We start from the raw sequence: 21,161 nt of genomic DNA, 5'->3' as shown, positions 1-21,161 counted from the left end.
TGGGCTTTAAGTCTAAAAACTTGGCAGATCAGAACTTTATATTTGGCATTGTGAGTGTCAAATCTCTACATGATGTGCAAGTCAGAAGGAGTTATTACTTGCAAAATACTATCTTCTTTCAGAAGTTAAACTCACATTAAATGTCAGGAGGCTGAAACACTGATTTTAAGAAGACAAAGTTTAGAAAAGATGAATGAAAATGTGTGTTGAAGAAGAGTCACCAGTCAGAGCTAATTATGATAGTCATAGTATTTAAAGAGTTGGAACACATGAAATTAAGCATTTTGTAAAATGAAGGCTTTTCATCCATCCACGTAAGATTCTGACATTTAAACTATGTTTCTTCCATTCTGTTCACAGGCTCACCTGGTAGCAGCTTTTGAAAAGAGCTTAGGGAATATGACTGGCCGATTGCAAAGTCTAACTATGACAGCGGAACAAAAGGTATGTTCAGAAATTGCCACTGGAGACTGAAAGAAGACAGTAAATTGCATAGGATTCTTAAATAATACCTGAAGCTCCTTACAAATAATATTCCAGGCTGAGTGCAGAGGCTCATGCCTGTAATCTCAGCAGTTTGGGAGACCAAGGTGGGTGAAAACTGTAAATGTGCATAAATGATCATCTAATTCTCAAAGAGACCCATTATATCAAAAGTTTTGGGTATTTTCAGGAATGTGTTCCTCTATCCATAGGAATGGCTTCAGTTCTGTCTTTAGATTCTGTAAGGCCTGTGATTAGCTTTACAAAAGTAGTACGTATTACCAAATTTTGTCACTTTACAAAAGTTTATTTTTAAAACACAGAATGAATAGTTCAATGAAATCAAGAGAGAAAATCGAAAATTCTTATAATTGCCAAGTATTACTAGCACATTGTATTCTCTCTCATATTCTCCGTATACCCTGCCTGTGAGAGAGAATATTATCCATTCCTGGAAAATCTGTTCTAGCACAGCTAACAAACTCCTTTTGAAACATAAACTTTCCCTTCCTTCCTCCCTCCCTCCCTTCCTTCCTTTTCTTCCTTTTTCCTTTTCTTTCCTTCCTTCCTGTCTCTTTTCCATCCTTCCTTTCTCCTCCTTTACACCCTTCCTTCCTTCTTTTCTGTCTCCGTCTCTCTTTTTCGCTGCAGCTTGTCACTTCACTGTGTAATATAAGAACCCAGCAAATAGAATTAGAAGGCTTTTTAGAGCAGCTGATGGGAAAGAATAAAAACACTGGGCCCCAGTATTCTTGAATGAGAATTCTGGCTATGTCTGTTAAAAGCTGGGTAATCTTGAGCAAGTTTATCTAACCTTTCTTGAACTTCAAATTCACCTTCTTAGAAGTGGAGATTATAATAACCACCTTGTAGGATCACCATGAGGAGTAAGTCAGATACTGTTATCATGTCACATGCTAGGGGCTACCAAAAAATATTACCTTCCTTTGCATTTCTCTTTTCCCCTTGAAAATTATAAGATAACACCAAATTCCTCACTGGGCATATACCAAGCATATTGCTGGAAACAAGTGTTAGAATTTAAGTCTTAATATCTTTAATAAGCCAAAATTAATAGAATTTTGTCTTCCACCCAATATTTTCTTGAACCCTGTTATATCTGTAAGTGAATTTTCTCATAGAAACTGCAAAAAAAATGTAGAGGTATGTTAACTTATAATGCCTATGATTAAAGCCTGAATATTTAAAAATAATTTCTATAACATAAGAGATTTTATAATGTGTCTACATTATCCTTAAAATAACATTGCCAAAATTATAAAATTTTCTCAGAAGATATCAGAATGTCTCATATTGTCCTTATCACTTTTTTAACTGAAAATAAAATCACTTTTTTTTGAATTGCAAACTGTATACACACAACAATCATGGTTAACTAGTTTATTAATTTGAGATTATAACTTGCCTATTCTCAAAGTGATATTTAAAAGCCTATAAAATTATTTGCAATATGAAATGGTATAATTCAAGGACAGAATCTAATTAAAACCAGTAGAATAATGTATATAACAATATACCTCAGCCTAGATAATTACTACTGCAAGGCACTGAACTGAATTGAATTTCAAGGAAGCTATGGTACAAAGGGAGATTGTTAGGTGTGTTTTATTCTCATTTTCTGGCCAGAAGAGCATAATTTAGACTGAAGAGACAAACTCTTTGGCACTAAATTCAAGGACGAATTTATTGCCAAGGTTTTTAAATTGGGGTCATGGAATAACAAAAGACAAAATCACTGTTCAAATGGACATTTCTCTAAAAGCTAAGGGCATAACATTTAATCATATTTCACTAAAGGCATTTCTTCAGGGAGCTGAGATAAAAGGGTATATTGCTCTCTGGTGATTCAACAATCCTGAGAAAAGGCTTGTGAAGTATAGAGCAGAGATTCTTAAACTCCCTTCCCCAAGTTATAAGGTTCATTTGTCTATTTAGTCATTCATGAAGTTTATATTGAATTTGTGCTCTTCTAACAACAAAACAGTACAGAAAATATAGATATAGAATGATAGATATAGGTCTATATCTATAGACATACATATCTACCAGAACTCTAAAAGCATATTGTACATATATGTAATATTCCTCATGGAGTTGATATTTCTCATATATATCACATATATGTATCTCTTTATCATGGAGTTTATATTTTAGGAGGTCACAGATGATAATAAAAATATAATTAAAACAGGCCAGGTGTGGTGACTCACACGTGTAATCCCAGCACTTTGAAAGGCCGAGGCAGGTGGATTCCCTGAGATCAGGAGTTCAAGACCAGCCTGGCCAACATAGTGAAACCCCATCTCTACTAGAAACAAAAATTAGCCAGGTGTGGTGGTGGGCACCTGTAGTCCCAGCTATTCAGGAGGTTGAGGCAGGAGAATCACTTGCACCTGGGAGGTGGAGGTTGCAGTGAGCCAAGATCATGCCACTGCATTCCAGCCTGGGCGACAGAGCAAGACTCTGTCTCGAAAAAAAATACATATATATAAAATATATATATACATATATATATACACAAATATATATATAAAATACATATATATAATATATAATTAAAACATAGGATTTCAGGTGATGATAAGCACTACCGAAAAAAGTAAAGCTGAGAATGAGGATACTGAGAAGCTGGGTTGGAAGCTAAAACACGAAGTAACAAAGGCCAAGGTGGTTACATGTTCTTGATTACATACTTTAAAAATGGATAAACTAGATTAAGACTCAGATTCTAGTATTTGGGCTTCACAGTGTGATTTTCAGCAATCACATGGCATTAATAGCCTGAAACTACATCAAAATTGTTGTTTGATTTATAGACCAAAATAACTCCCTTGAATAGAGAGGGATTCACTCCTAACACTTTTCCTATTTCCAGATGCCAAATAACACCGAATCTCTTGCCAAATTTGTGTGGCAGAACACTGGTTTTATATACTTATAGCCTAGTAAGAAAGAAAAGACATGTATGAATAACTCAGAAGGCAGAAAATTATCATGCTATTATATTCAGTACAATGTCATGTGCATTCTCAAAGGAAACATCTGCAGAAGCAGGAGAATTGCTTGAACCCTGGAGGTGAAGGTTGCATTGAGCTGAGATCACGCCACTGCCCTCCAGCCTGGGTGACGGAGAGAGACTCCGTCTCAAAAAAATCAAAATTACAAAAAAAAAAAAAAAAAAAAAGTTAGTGATCAATCTGGCAGCATTTTCTGAAAGTTAAACAGTATTCGCAATAGCTGCTAAAAGAAGACATGTTATATAATAGTAAGTCTGTAAGTAGGTAAAAATTAAGAGAATTGTTAATATGCTTGCTGGGGAGTGAAATTATCTCTAGGCATTACCGTGTATCTAACCTAGGACTCAGTAGACTGTGATATTGGCGTAGTTTGGTCAAGAATTTTATCCTGATTTCAGATCGTTGTCTCTTCAACAGCACTTCTTCACCAGGATTATATGAAAAAAAATTAAACCTAATGCCCTGAGGCATCCATTATATGTGCTGAAATAACTTCTTTTCTCACCATCTAGAATGGTACTAGCTATGTATCACTCTTGTCAGAATCAAGGAAATTGCTACTCAAATCATTGTGCAGGGCTTAATTTTCTCACAGAATGCCAGTTGAGAAAGGCTCAACTTCCAGGAATCCAGCAAACTATATTTTTATAAGTAACATTTTTACAGAACTACTTCTAAATCCTTGTGTTCAAATTTACTAAAGCTATATTCACAGCTAAATATTTCAGAATTTAAAATTGAGAAGACTTTCAAATTAGTTCCCTGTAGCTGTCATGCCAAGGCAATTAGAACATATGTTAAGGTATGATAGGTTTTTCTTGTTAGAAGGTCAGAGCAGGGCAGAGCAATATCCCCTTGTATGAGTGGAAGCTCAGATATTGACTCCTATGCTAATCGTAAAGCCTAGTAGTTTGCTCATTCGTTACCTCTCTGAAACTTTTTTTTGGGTGACTACAAAACAGGAATTGAAACCTTCAAAATAAGGGAATTTGAAACCAAATATTTGAAAATAGATAATGCTGCAACTAAAAATTTAGTTGAATATGATTTTTACATTAACTCTCCCTAATTTACATTATGATATTTGCCATCTAGAAGTGTTTTTAAAAATATATATTGCTGGAGTCAGATGATGCATCCCTTAATCTTTAGGGCATAGAATAATGTGAATTTAAAATTTTCAAATTACTTACACTACTGGTATTTGGTCAATGTAATTTATTTGAAACTAGACGCAATAGGGATGGCCAGGTTATTTCAGTAGAACAATTAGCAAGACTTCAGATGCATGATGGAGTGGGGAAGGGAGGACCTGTTTAAGGAAACTAGAGCTGGGAAGTGTGAGATTAACTTAGTGCCAACGTGAGGACCTAAAAAGCAGATGCGGTGGAAAATTTAAACAGGCTTGCCTAGAAGGTCAAGTTAGTTGATGACACTTGATGAGATTGTCCCAAGCTTTGGGGTTCTCAACAAAGTCTTTATTAGTGAGAAATTTGGAAAGAGATTGGGTATAGTTAAGAAACTGGGTTGGAAAGACCACCAGGAAAGGCTAGTATTCTGACAGAAAATTTGATCATTTTATTTGGAAGAATTTCAAGCCTGACCTGAATGAATTGTTTAGCCTCAGATACATGCATAAAACTGTGAAAAGAGACATTGACTCCATTCAGCTTCTTTAACATGAGAAACTTTCATGGAAAACTAGAACTTTACAAGCTCAGCAGGTGTTGGGGCATCATTATCTTGAATAACTCATTGGAGGAAAATGAAATCTTAGTTTGGTTCTCAGGTTTTAAAATGTCTATCATTTTTGAAAAGTGTGAAGTAACAAAATATGATCTGATTATCTTATTCCTAAAATCCTTTGCACAATTATCCCAGCCTCAATCTTCTCTTTAGTATTTAATGAGAATAAGAAACTGGAAATGACTGAATTGGAAGAGTAGACTTTAAATCCGTATCTTGATGGCATATACATTTTTTCAGTTTTTTTCTGAGTGATTATTAAGGATTCTCAAAACTTGAGCGTCTTCTATGTTTCCCTTCAACGTAAAGAAATTGTATGAAAATATTTTTTAAATATCTAATGATTTTATAGTTAGCTATGTCGGGAATTCATTTCTAATCATATACCTCATCCAAACTCCCCACTATGGACAAAAATAAAATAAAAATTATTAGTTGCATCTGAAGGCCACATTACAATTTCTATGCATTATAGAAACCTGAGAAAATATATCTTAAAAAATAAATGTGAACTAACCATAATTATGAAGAAGAAAAATGAAAACTAGAAATAAACTATTGAAAAATTTGTATGTATCAGTTTAGTTTTTATTTTAAAATTCTTTATGTTTATCTCTATAATACTATTGGGAAAGAGAGAAAGGAAAACCTGACTGTGTTCTCATCCAAAGGAGGTGATTCCACTGATTTAGCCAAAATAAGACTTCCTGGTTGTAATAAATAATACAATTTTTGATGTTTTTTATATGGTACCCCACTCACTAGGTAATCAGACACCCTTCTGCAAAAAAAAAAAGGCATATGCAATAAAGTTAAAGTTTTATGTTATTCTTTCAATGGGAGACACATCTGTTTAACACAGACCAGACCATTTCAACAAAATCATCTCAGTATTTATGGAGATCATAAATCAAGTGAAAAAATATATTCATCAACAACTAAACAAACTACATTAAATAGTCTCGAAGCACATTTTCATTTTTTTTCTGACAGGAAAACAGGTTTCACAAGCGTGGAGATATTTTACCATGGCTTTTAACAGTGAGGAAGGATATTTAAATAAAGGGAAAAATTATATGGAAAGCTCAGAGAAAAGAGATGGGTGTGGTTTGAGTGCAAGGTGAGAGCAGATCTCATTAACTGAAATGAGAGAGAAGGAAGGAATTTTGCAAATATGGAAAGATAACTAGTGCAAGTTTGAACAGATTATGTCAATCAATGTAGAATTTGGCTATCTTTTTTATCAAAGACTATGGAATATTTTATAGGTGTTTGCTTATACTCATAAAGTTTTAAAGAAATAACAGTATGAATTTGGTTGAACTAATTTTTTTCATAGATATGATTCTCTCAAGTTATATAGCATATATTTTTCTTAACTAGTTATTCTTCCTTTTACATATATTGTGCCACATTGAGTAACAACTAACCTGCTAATATCTATTGCTTTTTAAAAGATAATTAATATTAGAAAGTGATCATTTTTCTGTTTCATATTAAACATGATATTCTGAAAAAGCAACATTGCCTGAACGTTCTACATTTTATCTTTTTGAAAACAGGTTTTATAAGAGATTTCTCGTGAACAGCTGAACATTTTGACACTGAAATAAGTCAGCTAACTCAAAGCTAAGCTTAATTGTTTGACACTGTTGGCATGAGGTCTCATTTCCAATTTTTTCCTTTAAAGCCACAGGCAAATGTTTTAACAGACTTTAATCCATAGTACAAGCATAATTGATCTTAAATTTAAGGATAAAAATCTGATTTTAATTAGAATTTAATATGCGTTCTAGTATTTATGTTGTATAATTAATATTTACATTCCATGATTCCACTATGTACCATTTATTTCTTTTTGAATAAATTTCCAGTAGGAGCAGATTGAATTTTCAGTAAATATTTTATTTCTTGGGGGATATTTTTAAATGGAAAATATATTAAGTTTTGGTAAAATCTGTTGCTAATCTGGCAGTGGACAGAATATAAAAATTGGAGAGACTGAGTCATTATGATGCATTTGGTCTGACTTTTGTCATGACACTGGAAATTTCCCACAAATATTATATTCTTCTTTTATAATAAATATAGTCGAAATGAATTGCAGTCAAGTATTTGAAGACCCATCTATAAATTTAGGAGGTTACTGTTGATTTTTCATTATGAGAGATTCTTCCACTCATAAGCTACTAAAAGTGCATAAGAAGGTCTGGTTGTTTGTTTTAAATGTGACTGTTTTCTATCTGGAAGATGTCAGGTATCCAATGAAAATAGATATATGAGGTGCCAGGTATCTATTTCAAACTTGGATATCACTTCAATTAGCATCATCTGTCTTTTTTTTTTTAAGTGTCTAAGGTTAGAATACTCACCAGATATTCCCATGTATGAAGCAATTTTCTGCAAAGGCTGCTGTGGATGATCTTTTTAAAATGTATATTTTGGGAGACATTGAGTAAAGAGAAATTATTTACCAGAGAATGAAGAACCGAGGCCCAATTCTTTGGCTTTCTGCCAAAGATGCTAAAGGCAATGAAGAATGACAAATACATTACCAAGGGATTCTCCCTCTAAGAGGCTGACAAAGATCTGATTTTTAGGATTATATTACCATCAAGAAAGATATCCCTTGTCACTGAGCTTCTAATGGAAATATGGTCTATACTGAAACAATACTCAGTTCTTTTTATCTTTTTTTGAGTTATTTTATCTTCCAAAAATGAGTTATTTCTGATAAAATAATTCACTTAAATAACTATGAAAGTTCAAATTTGTGCAAATATTTTTATTGGGACATATCTTAAAATTACTCTAAATTCAAAAAGAAAATATATGCTTTATTAAAATTTGATCTGTAAGGTGCTTTGTTTGTAATTTAACTATTATTTAAAAATTGTATAATACATATATTTTTATTTACTTTATCCCTGTGTTGCTTTGGCTTGGTGAGACTAGGTCTCCACATTAGGAGTTACTGAATGAAAAAGGATCAGAATGTAACATGACTTTGATATGGCATCAGAATTTAATAAGATGGCATTTAATAGGAATTAGGGGTAAGTTCCACGTTTTACACTTAAATACGAATAATCAATTTTGCAGGCACAAAATACTTCAAACAAAATCTGAAATCATTCATTTGACAAAACTTCAGGTTTGCAGTTGGCAATAAATACAATACAATGCAACGGTGCAATAGTGATATCTAAATATCTAATGTAATCATAGGTAATATTAGTAAGTGTGTTATCTGAAATGAGTGGTGTGATATTCTGCTTTACTTTGTACTGGTGAGTTCTGGATGCCACCCTTTGAAAGGAATAAAGACTATTCATATCTCTTTTATAAGACAATAACTAAGAAAAACAAACAAACAAAAACCACCTCCTTTACTTTAGCTAAGAAAGAAGTTATTAGGTACAACTTGACAAGTTCAGCTAAGCATCCAAATCTTCCAGGAAGTTGTTACTACATAAAATCAAACCTTTTTAATTCAACTATGAGCAAGGAGATTTTATTTTTCTTTCTGGTTACTAAAGCTTCCAAACTCTGTTTATTTCACAGGAATCTGAACTTATAGAACTAAGAGAAACCATTGAAATGCTGAAGGCTCAGAATTCTGCTGCCCAGGCGGCTATTCAGGGAGCGCTGAATGGTCCAGACCATCCTCCCAAAGGTATATTTAGGAATCATTTCATTTCCACCCAATATAATAGGCATCTATTTTATTTATTAATTACAGTAAAACTGCATTTACTCAGTGTCACTGCCTTTTATAATGAATACGTTGGTATTAATGTGGTCAGAATCCTAGAATTTTAGAACAGTGACTATCATTATCAAGTAATTTTTAAACTGATATTAAGAAATTTGGTTCTATAGTTGTGTACACATCTCTCTACTTGATTCAGTGGAGATGGAGATGGAGTGGTTGGTTAATACATGCATATCTGACTTCAGGCAAAACAAACTCATTAATGAGTATGATAATCTAGATCTGTATTTAAAAATGAAATAGTCAATATGATGATATAGCAAGCAGTGGGCATTGGGAACAACTTTTCCTGGATGGAGGCTATAAAAAGGTTCATTTCCTGTAGATAATTTTAAAACAATAAAAACAACGGGTGAAAGGTAGGTCTGTTTTAAATTATTCCTATGCTTAAGCAATTCTAAACAATGAAAATATTTCTGCCACTGCCCCTATCCCTGGGTTCACCACTGAAGAAATGTTCATTATTAATATCGTGTCATTTTTTTCCTTTACATTGGTTCTATTTACTCATTTCCCGACACTTTTCAATGGCATTCAATGAGCTCAACTCTTTCCCAGCTTAAAAAATCCTGTCCTAAAACATGAATGCCTTATTATCTCTCTTTTCATTTCCAGAAGAATTCTGAGAAAAATTTTATGAAATCTTTCAATGTCTTCAGCCACCAACCATCTTTAGACCACTGGAGTGTAGCTCCTTTTCCCTCCACTCCACCAAAACGATGCTCTCCAGGATCAGTAGAAACTTATATGACACTAAATTCAGTAAAACATTTAAAATTCTTATTGTATTAGACAGACATGGAAACAGCATTTGATACTGATATTCATTTCTTCCTATGTGAAACATTCAGTTTTTCTAATGTTCATGACATCATACATTCTTGATTTTTCTTCTGCTCCTTTGAAATATTTTTTCAATATTTCTTTTGTAAATTCACTCTTCTGTATCCATTTGTTAATTGTTGATATCCTAAGCTCTCTTCCATTATGATTCTATGCGTCCTATTTAAAAATATATAGAAAATCATCTCATACTCTAGCTGTAATTTTTATTAATGTGCTAATAGCTAATAACTGTCAAATCTAGGTCTCCAGGCCAGGCTCTGTATATCCAGCTGCCAAGAGAGAACTCCGTGTGGATATCTTTGGATGTCTGTTTTGCATCTTAAACCTAACGTCTCCAAACTTGCACTTGTCTTCTGTCTCAGACCTGCTGCTCCTTCAGTGCTCTTTGCCTCAGTAGATAGCACCACCATCCTTCCATTTAGCCAGAAATCTAAGTATTCTTCATAACTCCTCCTCTCCTCATTGAATAAATTACCAAGATCTGTTGATCCCACTCCTTAAATATCTCTTGGATCTGTTAACTTTTCTGTAATTTTACTCTCGCGATCCATCGCCTCTCTCCTGAACCATGACCACAAACCCCTAAATAGCCTTCCTCTTCTTAATCTTATCCTGCTTTAACACCAGTCTTCACGCTGAAGCCAGAATAGTCATGGAGAAACACATCTACAGGTATCCCATTGCCTTTAGAATGGAATACAGACTCCTCCACATGACATCATCTCTCTTCACCAGCTTCATTTATTCAGCAAATATTTATTCATAACCAATTGTGTGCCAGATGATACACATATAGACTTCTTGTTCTGTTATTGCATTGCATATTCCATATTTCAGCTATCCTGAATTTTTTTTCAATTCTTCATAAGTTCTTTATGAATTGTGTTCATTCCATTTAGAATATTCTACCTTGTTTGATCAGCATAAAAACTAAAAACTTTTTGAGACACCGCAGCAGCAGTGAAACTAAATATGCTTCCTTGACCCCTACACTGAATGAAATCCCCTGTGATATGTTTCTGGAAGTAGCAATACTTCCCTTCTTAAAATTACATTATACTATGGGGCTTTTGTTTAAGGTATGTCTTTCCTGATGCACAATAGTAGAGCTTGTTTTTTCACCCTTTTGAAAGACATCAAGATGCCCACGATGGTGTCTTGCACATAAAAGGGGTTTATTTGAATTTTTAAAAGAAGAATAAAGTAATTTTTAAATGAATTTCAATTTAAATGTTAGGAAAACAATTATATAAAGTGAGATATGCTTAAATTGAAGGACAAAGTAGTTCTGTAGGGGCTACTTCTTTCAAGAATTTAGAAACTTTCCATGTGGGGGAGTGATTTATGTGATGCATGGAAAATTACTGCATATTTAAAGCTTATCTTAGAGCTATAATAAAGCAGCTTATGTTCTAAATCTTCATGTCGTAAATAGGTCCAGAAGGGATTTTAAAAGCCTTAATCCTTACTTTCACACAGCACAAGTCACCGAAGTGAAACTTGCTGAAAGGATTCCTTTTATCTTAGGCAACAGGTAGCTGAATATATCTACAGAAACTGAAAAATTGGAATTCCTTTGCTCAGAAATGTGGGAGGGGTGGTGCTTAAGGTGAAAAATAACAGCTAATATCTAAATTGGTCAAGAAATATTAAAAAATAATTTGCTAGGTTTTAAAACTAACAAAAACCACTGGTTATAAGGGATTGAATGTATACAGGATAGTTAGATTGTATTTCTGTAATATTAAAACTCAGCATTAAATTTAATGATTTAATCACAAAGTGATTCTTATCACATTGACTATTGACATTACATGGAAAAAACAGTCAGTTGGACTGATTATGTGTCTTTCCGTGGGTTATTAAGGTAATTGTATGGTGTATAAATTTATATTGGAAATCACACTGAAATTCACTTTTAGAGGCCCTTAAAATATTTATGGAATATATATTTTTAACATATGATCTTAAAAGATATATTTGGAATGAGGCAGCAGTTTTATAGACAGGCCTGACTATCACAAAACCACACACCAATTTGTGATTGTGTTTCTATTTCCTCTAAATTAATGCATCACATTCATTAACAAAGTTTGATACATGACTAGAGTCTATAATAAAATATTTTTGTTTACAAACATATTTAAACACCTGCTATTAAGTATAGGCATTATCAGATCTTAAAATACAAAGATTTAAAAAATTACCCTGTGGTCACGGAGCCCACAATCCACTGCAAAAATAATATTTGTGATAAGAAATTTGAAAGTTGAAGGTAATAGAAAATTTTACCTTTATTTTTAAAAATGTACCATCGCTTTCTAAGTCACTACTTCTGTGTAAATATGGAATTGTTTTTCCTTGATATATACCAAATATAGTTGGATAACACATGAATTAAAATTCTGTCAGCACTAATTTGTTTTTTAGAAATAGTGATAGGCAAACACAGTTATATTGAATGAAAAATTAGAATCAAATTTATTTCACACTATGTATTGATTGATACCACATGCCATATGCTTGTATAGCAATACAAGGTTTGGAATTTATAATGGTAAACAAAATAGATACGGTCTTTGTCTCCATAGAACTTTTAGTCTAGTGGGAGAGCAGAAAGCAAATGAATGTATGTGATCATTGGTGAAGCTAAACATGTATACCAAAACAGTTATAAGTTCCAAGATGGACAATAATGGGTACCATAGGGAAGGAGGGTACCAAGGTACCTACTGTAGGTTACATAGTCAGGGAAGATTATTCCAAGGTAATAATATTTAAGTGAATATCCAAGGAATAATTGTCAATCACTTTATAAGTACTGAGGGAGGAGTATTTCAAAACAGCTTTGAGGCAGAAATAAATTAGTTTCTTTATGGAACTAATGTAAGGAAAATACTAAGCAAACATGTAATAAGAAGAACACGGTTGATGAGTTAAGAACTGACAAGATTACTGAGGGATTGTAGGCCATATTTAGAAGTTGAATTTTTTTATCTATTCTTATTAAAGTGAGAAGTTATTGGAAGGTCTTAAGTGGAGAGTGATGATGAAGTTTGCCTTTTAAAAGAGATTTTTCTAGCTATTGTTTACAGAATGGTTTGAAGATGAGTAAGTTCAATAGCTATACTTGCTGTAAAGGTTATGTTGGTAGCTTGAACTGGGGCTGTGGTGACACAGAGGATGGGAGATGGAAAATGACGAGTGAACAAACACATACCTGAAAATTTCACTTTAAAAATAGGCTTCTCCATTAATTCAGATTGCTGATATTCATTTGGTTGGCCATTCTTTACTGAACTTTATGATGCCCCGTATACTGAATTAAATACTTACAAGCACTAAAAAGAAATTGTTAGGGAGCAGTAAAATGCATTTCCTTCATTTCACAATATTATTAATATTATGGCTTTGCTAATCTTTATTGGTGAATGCAGTCATAATTGAATGTAACTGATACTTCCAAGGACTACTTTTGACCTAGGATTACTATCTTTTTAAAAATTTAGTATTAAAGAAGTCAAACACAATTTATTAATTCTGGATATAATAAAAATTCTGAAATACTTTAATACTTTGTGCTTTTCTATTTGTGAAAGTTAATTATTAGGAACGAGCTAGCAAATGCTACTTCTTTTTCAAAAAGCTAATGGCCAATCCTAGCAAAAATTTAAAGCACGAAGATATACCTACACATATTCTTCTATTGTCTATTTATATGATTTCCATAATAGTTGATTAAAGGATACTGGATTCCTTTATTGTTGAATTAAAACCTCCTACATGAAAACCTTGATTTAGGTTTAGGAGTTGGTAATGTTTTGGCATGCAAAACCAGTTAATATTCTCATCATTACTTTTTAAAACAATGTTAAGGGACAAATTCTAGGGATTGTAAAAAAAAAAAAGCTCTATGTGTTTCTTCCTATAAAATTTTTCAGCATGATTGCCTCAGTAGAAAAATTAAGGGACTTATTGATATATATGTATATGAAGGTGAGGATACACATATACACACATATGTATGTAAATACATATATTACATGTCTATCGATACATACATACTCATTTATTATACGTTTTGAAAGCAACCAGTTATAGTTTTGTTGCCATGGATCATTTTTACTATTCAGTAAATCAGTCAATTGAAGAGGCTTGATTTTATGGTATTAGTTTTTTGGAAACTTCGTCAGCTTTATAGTAAATTTTGACATCTTACAACTTCCACTGAGATTTTTTTGCTTGACTAATCTGCCTTGATGCCAATAAGTATATTAATGGAAATGGACTAAAAGCAAATGTGACTTCAAGCACAATTTTGTAAATTTTCTTACTGTCTCAGTAATACTTAATACTAGTGCTTTTAGGTAGGAAAATTTTCAGTTTGTTTTATTTTTAATAACTATAAATAAATCTTAAAAGTTGCTTGTATAAAAGAAACGGATACCTTTAAACATGATTAAATATCAAATGCTACTCTCTTTAAAATATCTTAACTAAAGAAGCACTGCTTGCTCTTAGAAGTTAAGCAAGGCCATACCATATGCTGTGCACATGGCTGTTAACACAATGGATATTAGAATCAGCCTAAGGCTGAGCCTGGCTCCACTATTTTTCAGCTATGTGACCATGTGAAAGTTATATTTAGTAATTAAACTCATTTCAGTGGTTTGCTTTAAGAATAAAATTAGGTACTCCGGGGGCATATCGAGCATATTGTAAAACCTAGTTTTATTATTATTTGTTATTGGTATTACTATTACTATTCTATAATAAGTCATGGGCAGGCAGTAGGAGTACATTGGAAGAATTGCACTGTCTTAAATATGTCCTCTGTTTAACTCACAAACTCAGTCTACCTAGGCTTTCTTTGGAGGATCTGTCTTTCATTGGCTGTTTGACTTTGGCCAAATTACTTAACTTCTTTTCACTTCAGTTTCCTCATCTGTGAGATTATGTGCTTATGTGACTTCAAGATTTGTTTTGGCTCTAATATGGTATGATTCTATGAAATGGAAAGTTAATACATTTGGCTCTAGTAACTGTATTTGAAGCATGAATATTAAAAAGGCACAATTAATTCTCATTCTATTATGAGTTTCCATTTACTCTTTGAAATTAATCATTCAGAACAAATCATTTTGGAAGAGCTGCTTGATCCAGGTATTCAGTAGAAATCACTAGCACAGCATTTAATTTTAGACAAAACTCAGAACTCATTAAACTGCCAGGGCTATGGACTTATATGAGATTCCCATTAAATCTTAATGTAGATAACTCAGTTAATTAAAACAAATGTGGTTGTACTTTATTAAACTTCTAAAGTCAAAACTGCACTGAAATTATCTGTACAAAGGCTTGTTGACCTTTTAGAGAACTTCCTCTCAAAAGACCTAAAAGACTTATTTGTTCAGATCGAGACTCTTCATGAGCCAATGTGATACTCTTCCTCTATTGCTAGATCTTCGCATCAGAAGACAGCATTCCTCTGAAAGTGTTTCTAGTATCAACAGTGCCACAAGCCATTCCAGTATTGGCAGTGGTAATGATGCTGACTCCAAGAAGAAGAAAAAGAAAAACTGGGTAAGTCACCATCCTTCATCTAATTCAGAAGCTTATTAATGCATAATGTGTTAGGTCTTTTTCTTTGGGGCTTTAGTGATCTGCAGTAGTTTACAAAGTGTCCCATTCAAGCTACTGACACCTCAAATGCTACACTCATCACCAGATTGGAGTGGCATGTACTGAAAAGCATACATTTTAATGTTGGGACTAAACTTGGGTTTGAATCATCACTATATCTAGACCTTTTGAGGGGCCTGAATTTTCTTACCAATAAAAAGATAGTTAATAGCAATTATATTTATTTGTGAATACCATTTATTCACAGGTGTTATCTTATTTTTCTATAGTATAACTATAGAAACTATATAGTATAACTATAGAGTTATACTAAAGAAAAATAAGATAACACCTGTGAATAAATGGCTTAAAACAGGGGGTTATTGTGGGGGTAGAGATGAAGGAAAAGTGAAAAGATGATGATGATGGTGATGATGATGGTGATAGTGGTCTTGGAGGAAAAGGAGGAGAACGGGAGTTAATAAAGGGAAAGAAGAAACCATGAAACTCTCCTTCCGCCTTTGGAATCAACAGTTACCGTGTGAATAGTTTCACCCTAAAAGAAATCAACCACATTAGTGTCTGCTTGATGTTTTTAACCAAGAGAATATAGCAGAAATATAGAAATGCACTTTAACAGAACCGTACCTTAAGTTTGCTAGTGATATAATTAATGATATTGATCAATAGCTAAATAGCCGAGGGGAAGATACTGTTACTGCAAAAAATTTAAAAACAATTGAGTCAATGATTTCTTTTAATACCAAAAAAAAAAGGTAGATTTTGAGTAAATACAACTCTTGATGAAATCCAGACATTATTATCAGAGGATTTTACTGGAGTGCTTTCTACAAATAATGAAAGAAATATCTTTTTGTCTTAAAAAATGTTTATACAGGTAATATTTTAAAATACTGATCAGCCTTCATTCCCTTGATTTGTAATTCCACACTCTTTCATGTTTCTGCAAGGTGAACTCTAGAGGAAGTGAGGTGAATATAAACCGTGGACAATTTGGCATGCATCTATAAAAAAACCCTACCTTGGCATGAATGCTATTCATTTTGGCAGTAGGCTTTTATACCTTTTAAAACAGATTACCTTGTTATGTCTTTTCTTTGTGTCTTTTCATTTTAATCTCAAATTTTAAAGAGATGTAAAACCACTTTCTGAATAGAGCTGTAGGGAATACCAATTCTGGTTTTGAGTAGTCTGGGATTGGAAAATTTGAATAGAAAAATCACAATTAATGAAGTGTTAGGTGAATTTGATTTCATTTTGCTTTTTAAGTTTGTACTGTCAGCAGGACATGACTTGATTGTAGCGCTAAAGTGGCCATTTAAAACAAATTGCCTTGAAGAGAGAAGCATTGGGAATGGAGATCCCTTCAAGGTACTTAGTTTTAAATGAGTGCTCTGACAGCCATGCCCTTGACCTTGCACTATTTAAAAGCCTTCCATGTTTGCGCTGCGCTGGATTAATACAAGAATAAAATGAACACACAAAACACGGTATCATTTTTTTTTTTTTAGAGATACTGTGCTGCAATTGTTAATACTCTGCTTGTACATACTGACCCCAGGCAGTGGCTAGGATGGCATCTGCAAACTAACGCCCCAAAGCAAAAGCTCTCCAAGTGCAAATAGACAAGAAGGGTAATTTCTGTCCTTGTTTCAGCTGAGAAGTTCTTTCAAACAAGCCTTTGGGAAGAAAAAGTCCACCAAGCCTCCTTCATCACATTCCGACATTGAAGAGCTTACTGATTCATCCCTTCCAGCATCCCCCAAGTTGCCCCATAATGCTGGTGACTGTGGCTCAGCATCCATGAAGCCCTCACAATCTGCTTCAGCGTGAGTTGCTCCTTCTGCAAAATGCAGAAATATATTTTAAAAACAATTTTAGATGAAGGCCATATTTATGTTCTAACCATATCTGTACCAATTATTTTCAGATTTTTCTGAGAATGATGGACAGCATTAGTTTCTCTTTTCATATTTTTCTTTCATTGGTTTCTTTCATTTTCATTTTTCTTTTTCATTTTCGTATGTTAGAATTCAAGTGTTTCTTGATGTCATTCTCCAGTTTTCTAAATCATGATTCTCACTTATTTTCACGGGCATTTGTCCATGTATCTGTCTAACTATGTGTACATACAGGTCACCCCTTGTCTGGCCACCAAAGAAACGACAAAATGGCCCTGTGATCTACAAGCATAGATCTCGGTAAAGTGGAGTGTGATGCATGAAAACTGCAAAGATCCAGGTTCTAACCTAAGTAGTGTTTGCTTTTGCTTTTTCTAAAATCACTCACATGCATTTCAACAATAAATACCGTCTCTGTTTTTTCAACTAAAATTTGGTTTCCTAAAATCAACCTGCAATCCAGTTTTCTTTGATTCTATTAGTTAATCTAACCTAGCATTTTTATGATAGCCCACTTTTTGGTAGTACAGTAGCCCCCCCTTATCCACCAGGGATACTTTCCAAGACCCCCAGTGGATGCCTGAAACCATAGGTAGCACGGAGCCCTATGTATACTATGTTTTTGTTTTCTATACATGCATACATACATATGATAAAATTTAATTTAAAAATTAGGCACAATAAGTGATTAACAGCAATAATAGAACAATTACTGCAATATTTTGTGATAATAGTTATATTATTGTAGTCTGTATCTTCCTCAAAATACTGTTTTTGTTTTTTGTTTTTTTTTTTAAACAAAGTCTCACTCTGTCACCCAAGCTGGAGTGCAATGTCAAGATCTCGGCTCACTGCAACCTCTGCCTTCCGGGTTCAAGCGATTCTCCTGTCTCAACCTCCTGAGTAGCTGGGATTACAGGCATGCACCACCACGCCTGGCTAATTTTTTGTATTTTTAGTAGAGATGGAGTTTCACCATGTTGGCCAGGCTGGTCTCAAACTCCTGACCTCAAGTGATTCATCCGCCTTGGCCTTCCAAAGTGCCGGGATTGCAGGTGTGAGCCACTGCACCCAGCCCAAAATACTGTAATATTTTTGGACCATGTTTGACTGTAGGTAACTTAAAACACAGAAACTAAAATTGTGGATAAACTATAATTGTGGGGGACTACTGTACAAGAACGAACACATTTCAAATATAGGAAAGTGTTCTGGTGAGATAATTCTCTGTGTTATTTACTATTTAAATCCAATTTCCTTGTATGCCCATGACAACAACTAGCATAGAACTCATATAGAACAGGGCCACTGTGCTTTGCCTACATAATTTTATGATTTATGCAGAAAGGAAGAACATGTCACTGTCATTTGTGGCCAGTAAACTAGTTCTCAAATTTTAAATGGAAAATATGTTAGTTAATATAAAACATTTTTTTTGGCAAATTTCCTGCAAAGCTGTCCACAATACAATAAAACAACCCAAGAATACAATATGTTTCCTTCAAACAGCCCTCAGCTAGCCTGCTAGTAGGGGTTGAAACCTGTGATTTAGCCATGATCTCCTAAATCAGCTGAGCCTAATAGGAAGATTGTATAACTCACCCATTATTTAAATGTCCAAAAGTAATCTCTCTAATTTATTTTCTACAGTGTTTAGATTGGATTTTTATGGTAATTAAAGACAGTATTGTGGCAAAGCTTTTTTTTGCACAATTTTACAAAAGAAGAAATCAACATTTTAAGAATGTAATAACTGCTTTTATAAATGAATAGTCACATGTTGCAAATAGAGGTTTAAGTCCCTTGAAAATGTTGGAATGAAATGTAGTAATCTATGACTTTTCTGCCTATAAATATCACCAATAAAAGAATTTTTAGGATTACTTTATACTCAGTAATAGTAGACTATTTTTAAACTTTAAAAAATAGAAAAAAGATTAAAAGAAAAAGCTACTTCCGTTTTGAACCTGTGAATGCATAACTGTTTGTAAAACTCTCTCCTTTTCTCTAGGTTTTGCCAGCAGCACACCATATCTGTACCTGCTGGATAATATTGCAGTTCAGCCTTTAAAAGAGGCAGTGCTTTTCTTAATCCTCTGCCTTCCCCAGGCCACTGATTCTGTTTGTTTCCTTCTTCAGGATCTGTGAATGCACAGAAGCTGAGGCAGAGATAATTCTGCAGCTGAAGAGTGAGCTCAGAGAAAAGGAATTAAAATTAACGGATATTCGGCTGGAGGCCCTCAGCTCTGCTCATCATCTTGATCAGATCCGGGAAGCCATGAACCGGATGCAGGTTGGTGCTGAAGCACTTTCAAGGAATAAAATGGAGAAACAACAAAAAAAAAATGCTGATTATTCTGTTCTCTTGGTTAACACAGAATAAATTCCACTTGGAAACCCACCATAGAAATGTACTTGTTTATTCAGTCTTTGCAACTCATTTCTTAGTACTGAATTGAGAATTTTGTCAAATCCAATTTTTGGAAGTGGGATGCAAACTGGCAAGCTGTATTCAAGAACCATTCAGGATACTGTACTAGTGATTGGATTGAGGTTGAGAGCTAAGTTTTTAGAGAAGCTACTACAATTCTTGCTTCTTCACTTTTCCATCATTTACTTATATTTTGGCTTTTTGCCTGTTCTTTTGAAATCTGATTTTCACATACTTTCACCAGTTTTCCACTGAAATACAAAAGTAATGAGGAAACTGTAGAAATTCAACACAAGCTTTCTGAATACGGAAGTAAAAGTGATTTAGAATGCCATCTGTAAAAGTAAAGCTTTTGTATTTTTTTAAAAAACATCTAAAGCCTAAATTCAGAACCAGTCTGTGCTCAGACTAAGTTTGCATTTTATTATTGTATATCAGTAATCACTTGGTACCACAGATGACTGCAATAAGACAAGCTCATTGCTGAGCAGATTCATCTGCCACTGTATATGTTCATCTAAAGGCTTTTGTTGTTTTTTATGAGCTTAGTGTCCCAATTGGAAGGAAAAAAAAACTTTTTCAGATGTTAGATATGATTTTGGAGTAATTTTAAATCACTTTATTTACATTATTTTTGTTTTGCTCTTTCAACTGTCCACGGATTTATAACAATATTACAAATGGCATTATATGCTTATAAGATTTTAACATCACCTTTAAAATGAGAAGTGTTATGAATGATTCCATCATATTTTTCTTAATTCAAATGAGACCAAGTCCTGGAAAAATTCTCAAACACATGATTTAGTTAAAAAATAATGATAAACATGTCGAATGGTTGGATTGTCTGTATTTGTGAATTCAGCAATGTATAATGTGTGAGAGAGAAAAAGGTTAAATTTCCTTCTTGGGAAGGAAATCCTATTTCATATCTTATATTTATTTATTTAACATATTAACATGTTTTATTTAACAAACAAGCTAATTAACTCTGATAAAAGACTTGGTGCTCTTCTCTCAATCAAACCAACTCAATTTTTTTCATGTTTTCCATCTTCGTAACAGAATGAAATTGAAATACTGAAAGCTGAAAATGACCGGTTGAAGGCAGAAACTGGTAACACAGCTAAGCCTACTCGGCCACCGTCAGAATCCTCAAGCAGCACCTCCTCTTCATCTTCCAGGCAGTCATTAGGACTTTCTCTAAACAATTTGAACATCACAGAGGCTGTTACCTCAGGTGATTTAGTGCACATGCTTGCCTGAATCACAGCATGCCTATGAGTTAACGGGTGGGA

The 21,161-nt window shown here is 33.6% G+C and overlaps 1 protein-coding gene across 8 annotated transcripts in view; it reads left to right on the top strand.

The window, feature by feature from the left end:
• Positions 1–21,161, top strand: part of NAV3 (neuron navigator 3) — a 657,172-nt gene that overhangs the window by 604,016 nt on the left and 31,995 nt on the right. For 6 of the 8 annotated variants that reach the window (XM_030819929.1, XM_030819928.1, XM_003259582.3 and 3 more), the window contains 7 exons: positions 361–444; positions 8,832–8,943; positions 15,350–15,471; positions 16,482–16,502; positions 17,188–17,360; positions 19,572–19,725; positions 20,929–21,103. In XM_030819929.1, the coding sequence (XP_030675789.1) occupies positions 361–444; positions 8,832–8,943; positions 15,350–15,471; positions 16,482–16,502; positions 17,188–17,360; positions 19,572–19,725; positions 20,929–21,103 (841 nt within the window). The remainder of the gene's footprint in view (positions 1–360; positions 445–8,831; positions 8,944–15,349; positions 15,472–16,481; positions 16,503–17,187; positions 17,361–19,571; positions 19,726–20,928; positions 21,104–21,161) is intronic. The other 2 variants (XM_030819927.1, XM_030819925.1) reach the window with 1 other exon arrangement.

The sequence above is a fragment of the Nomascus leucogenys genome, chromosome 10, assembly GCF_006542625.1.
Source record: "Nomascus leucogenys isolate Asia chromosome 10, Asia_NLE_v1, whole genome shotgun sequence".
In the NCBI taxonomy this organism is placed as follows: Eukaryota; Metazoa; Chordata; class Mammalia; order Primates; family Hylobatidae; genus Nomascus; species Nomascus leucogenys.
This window is presented reverse-complemented; position numbering and strand designations above follow the sequence as displayed.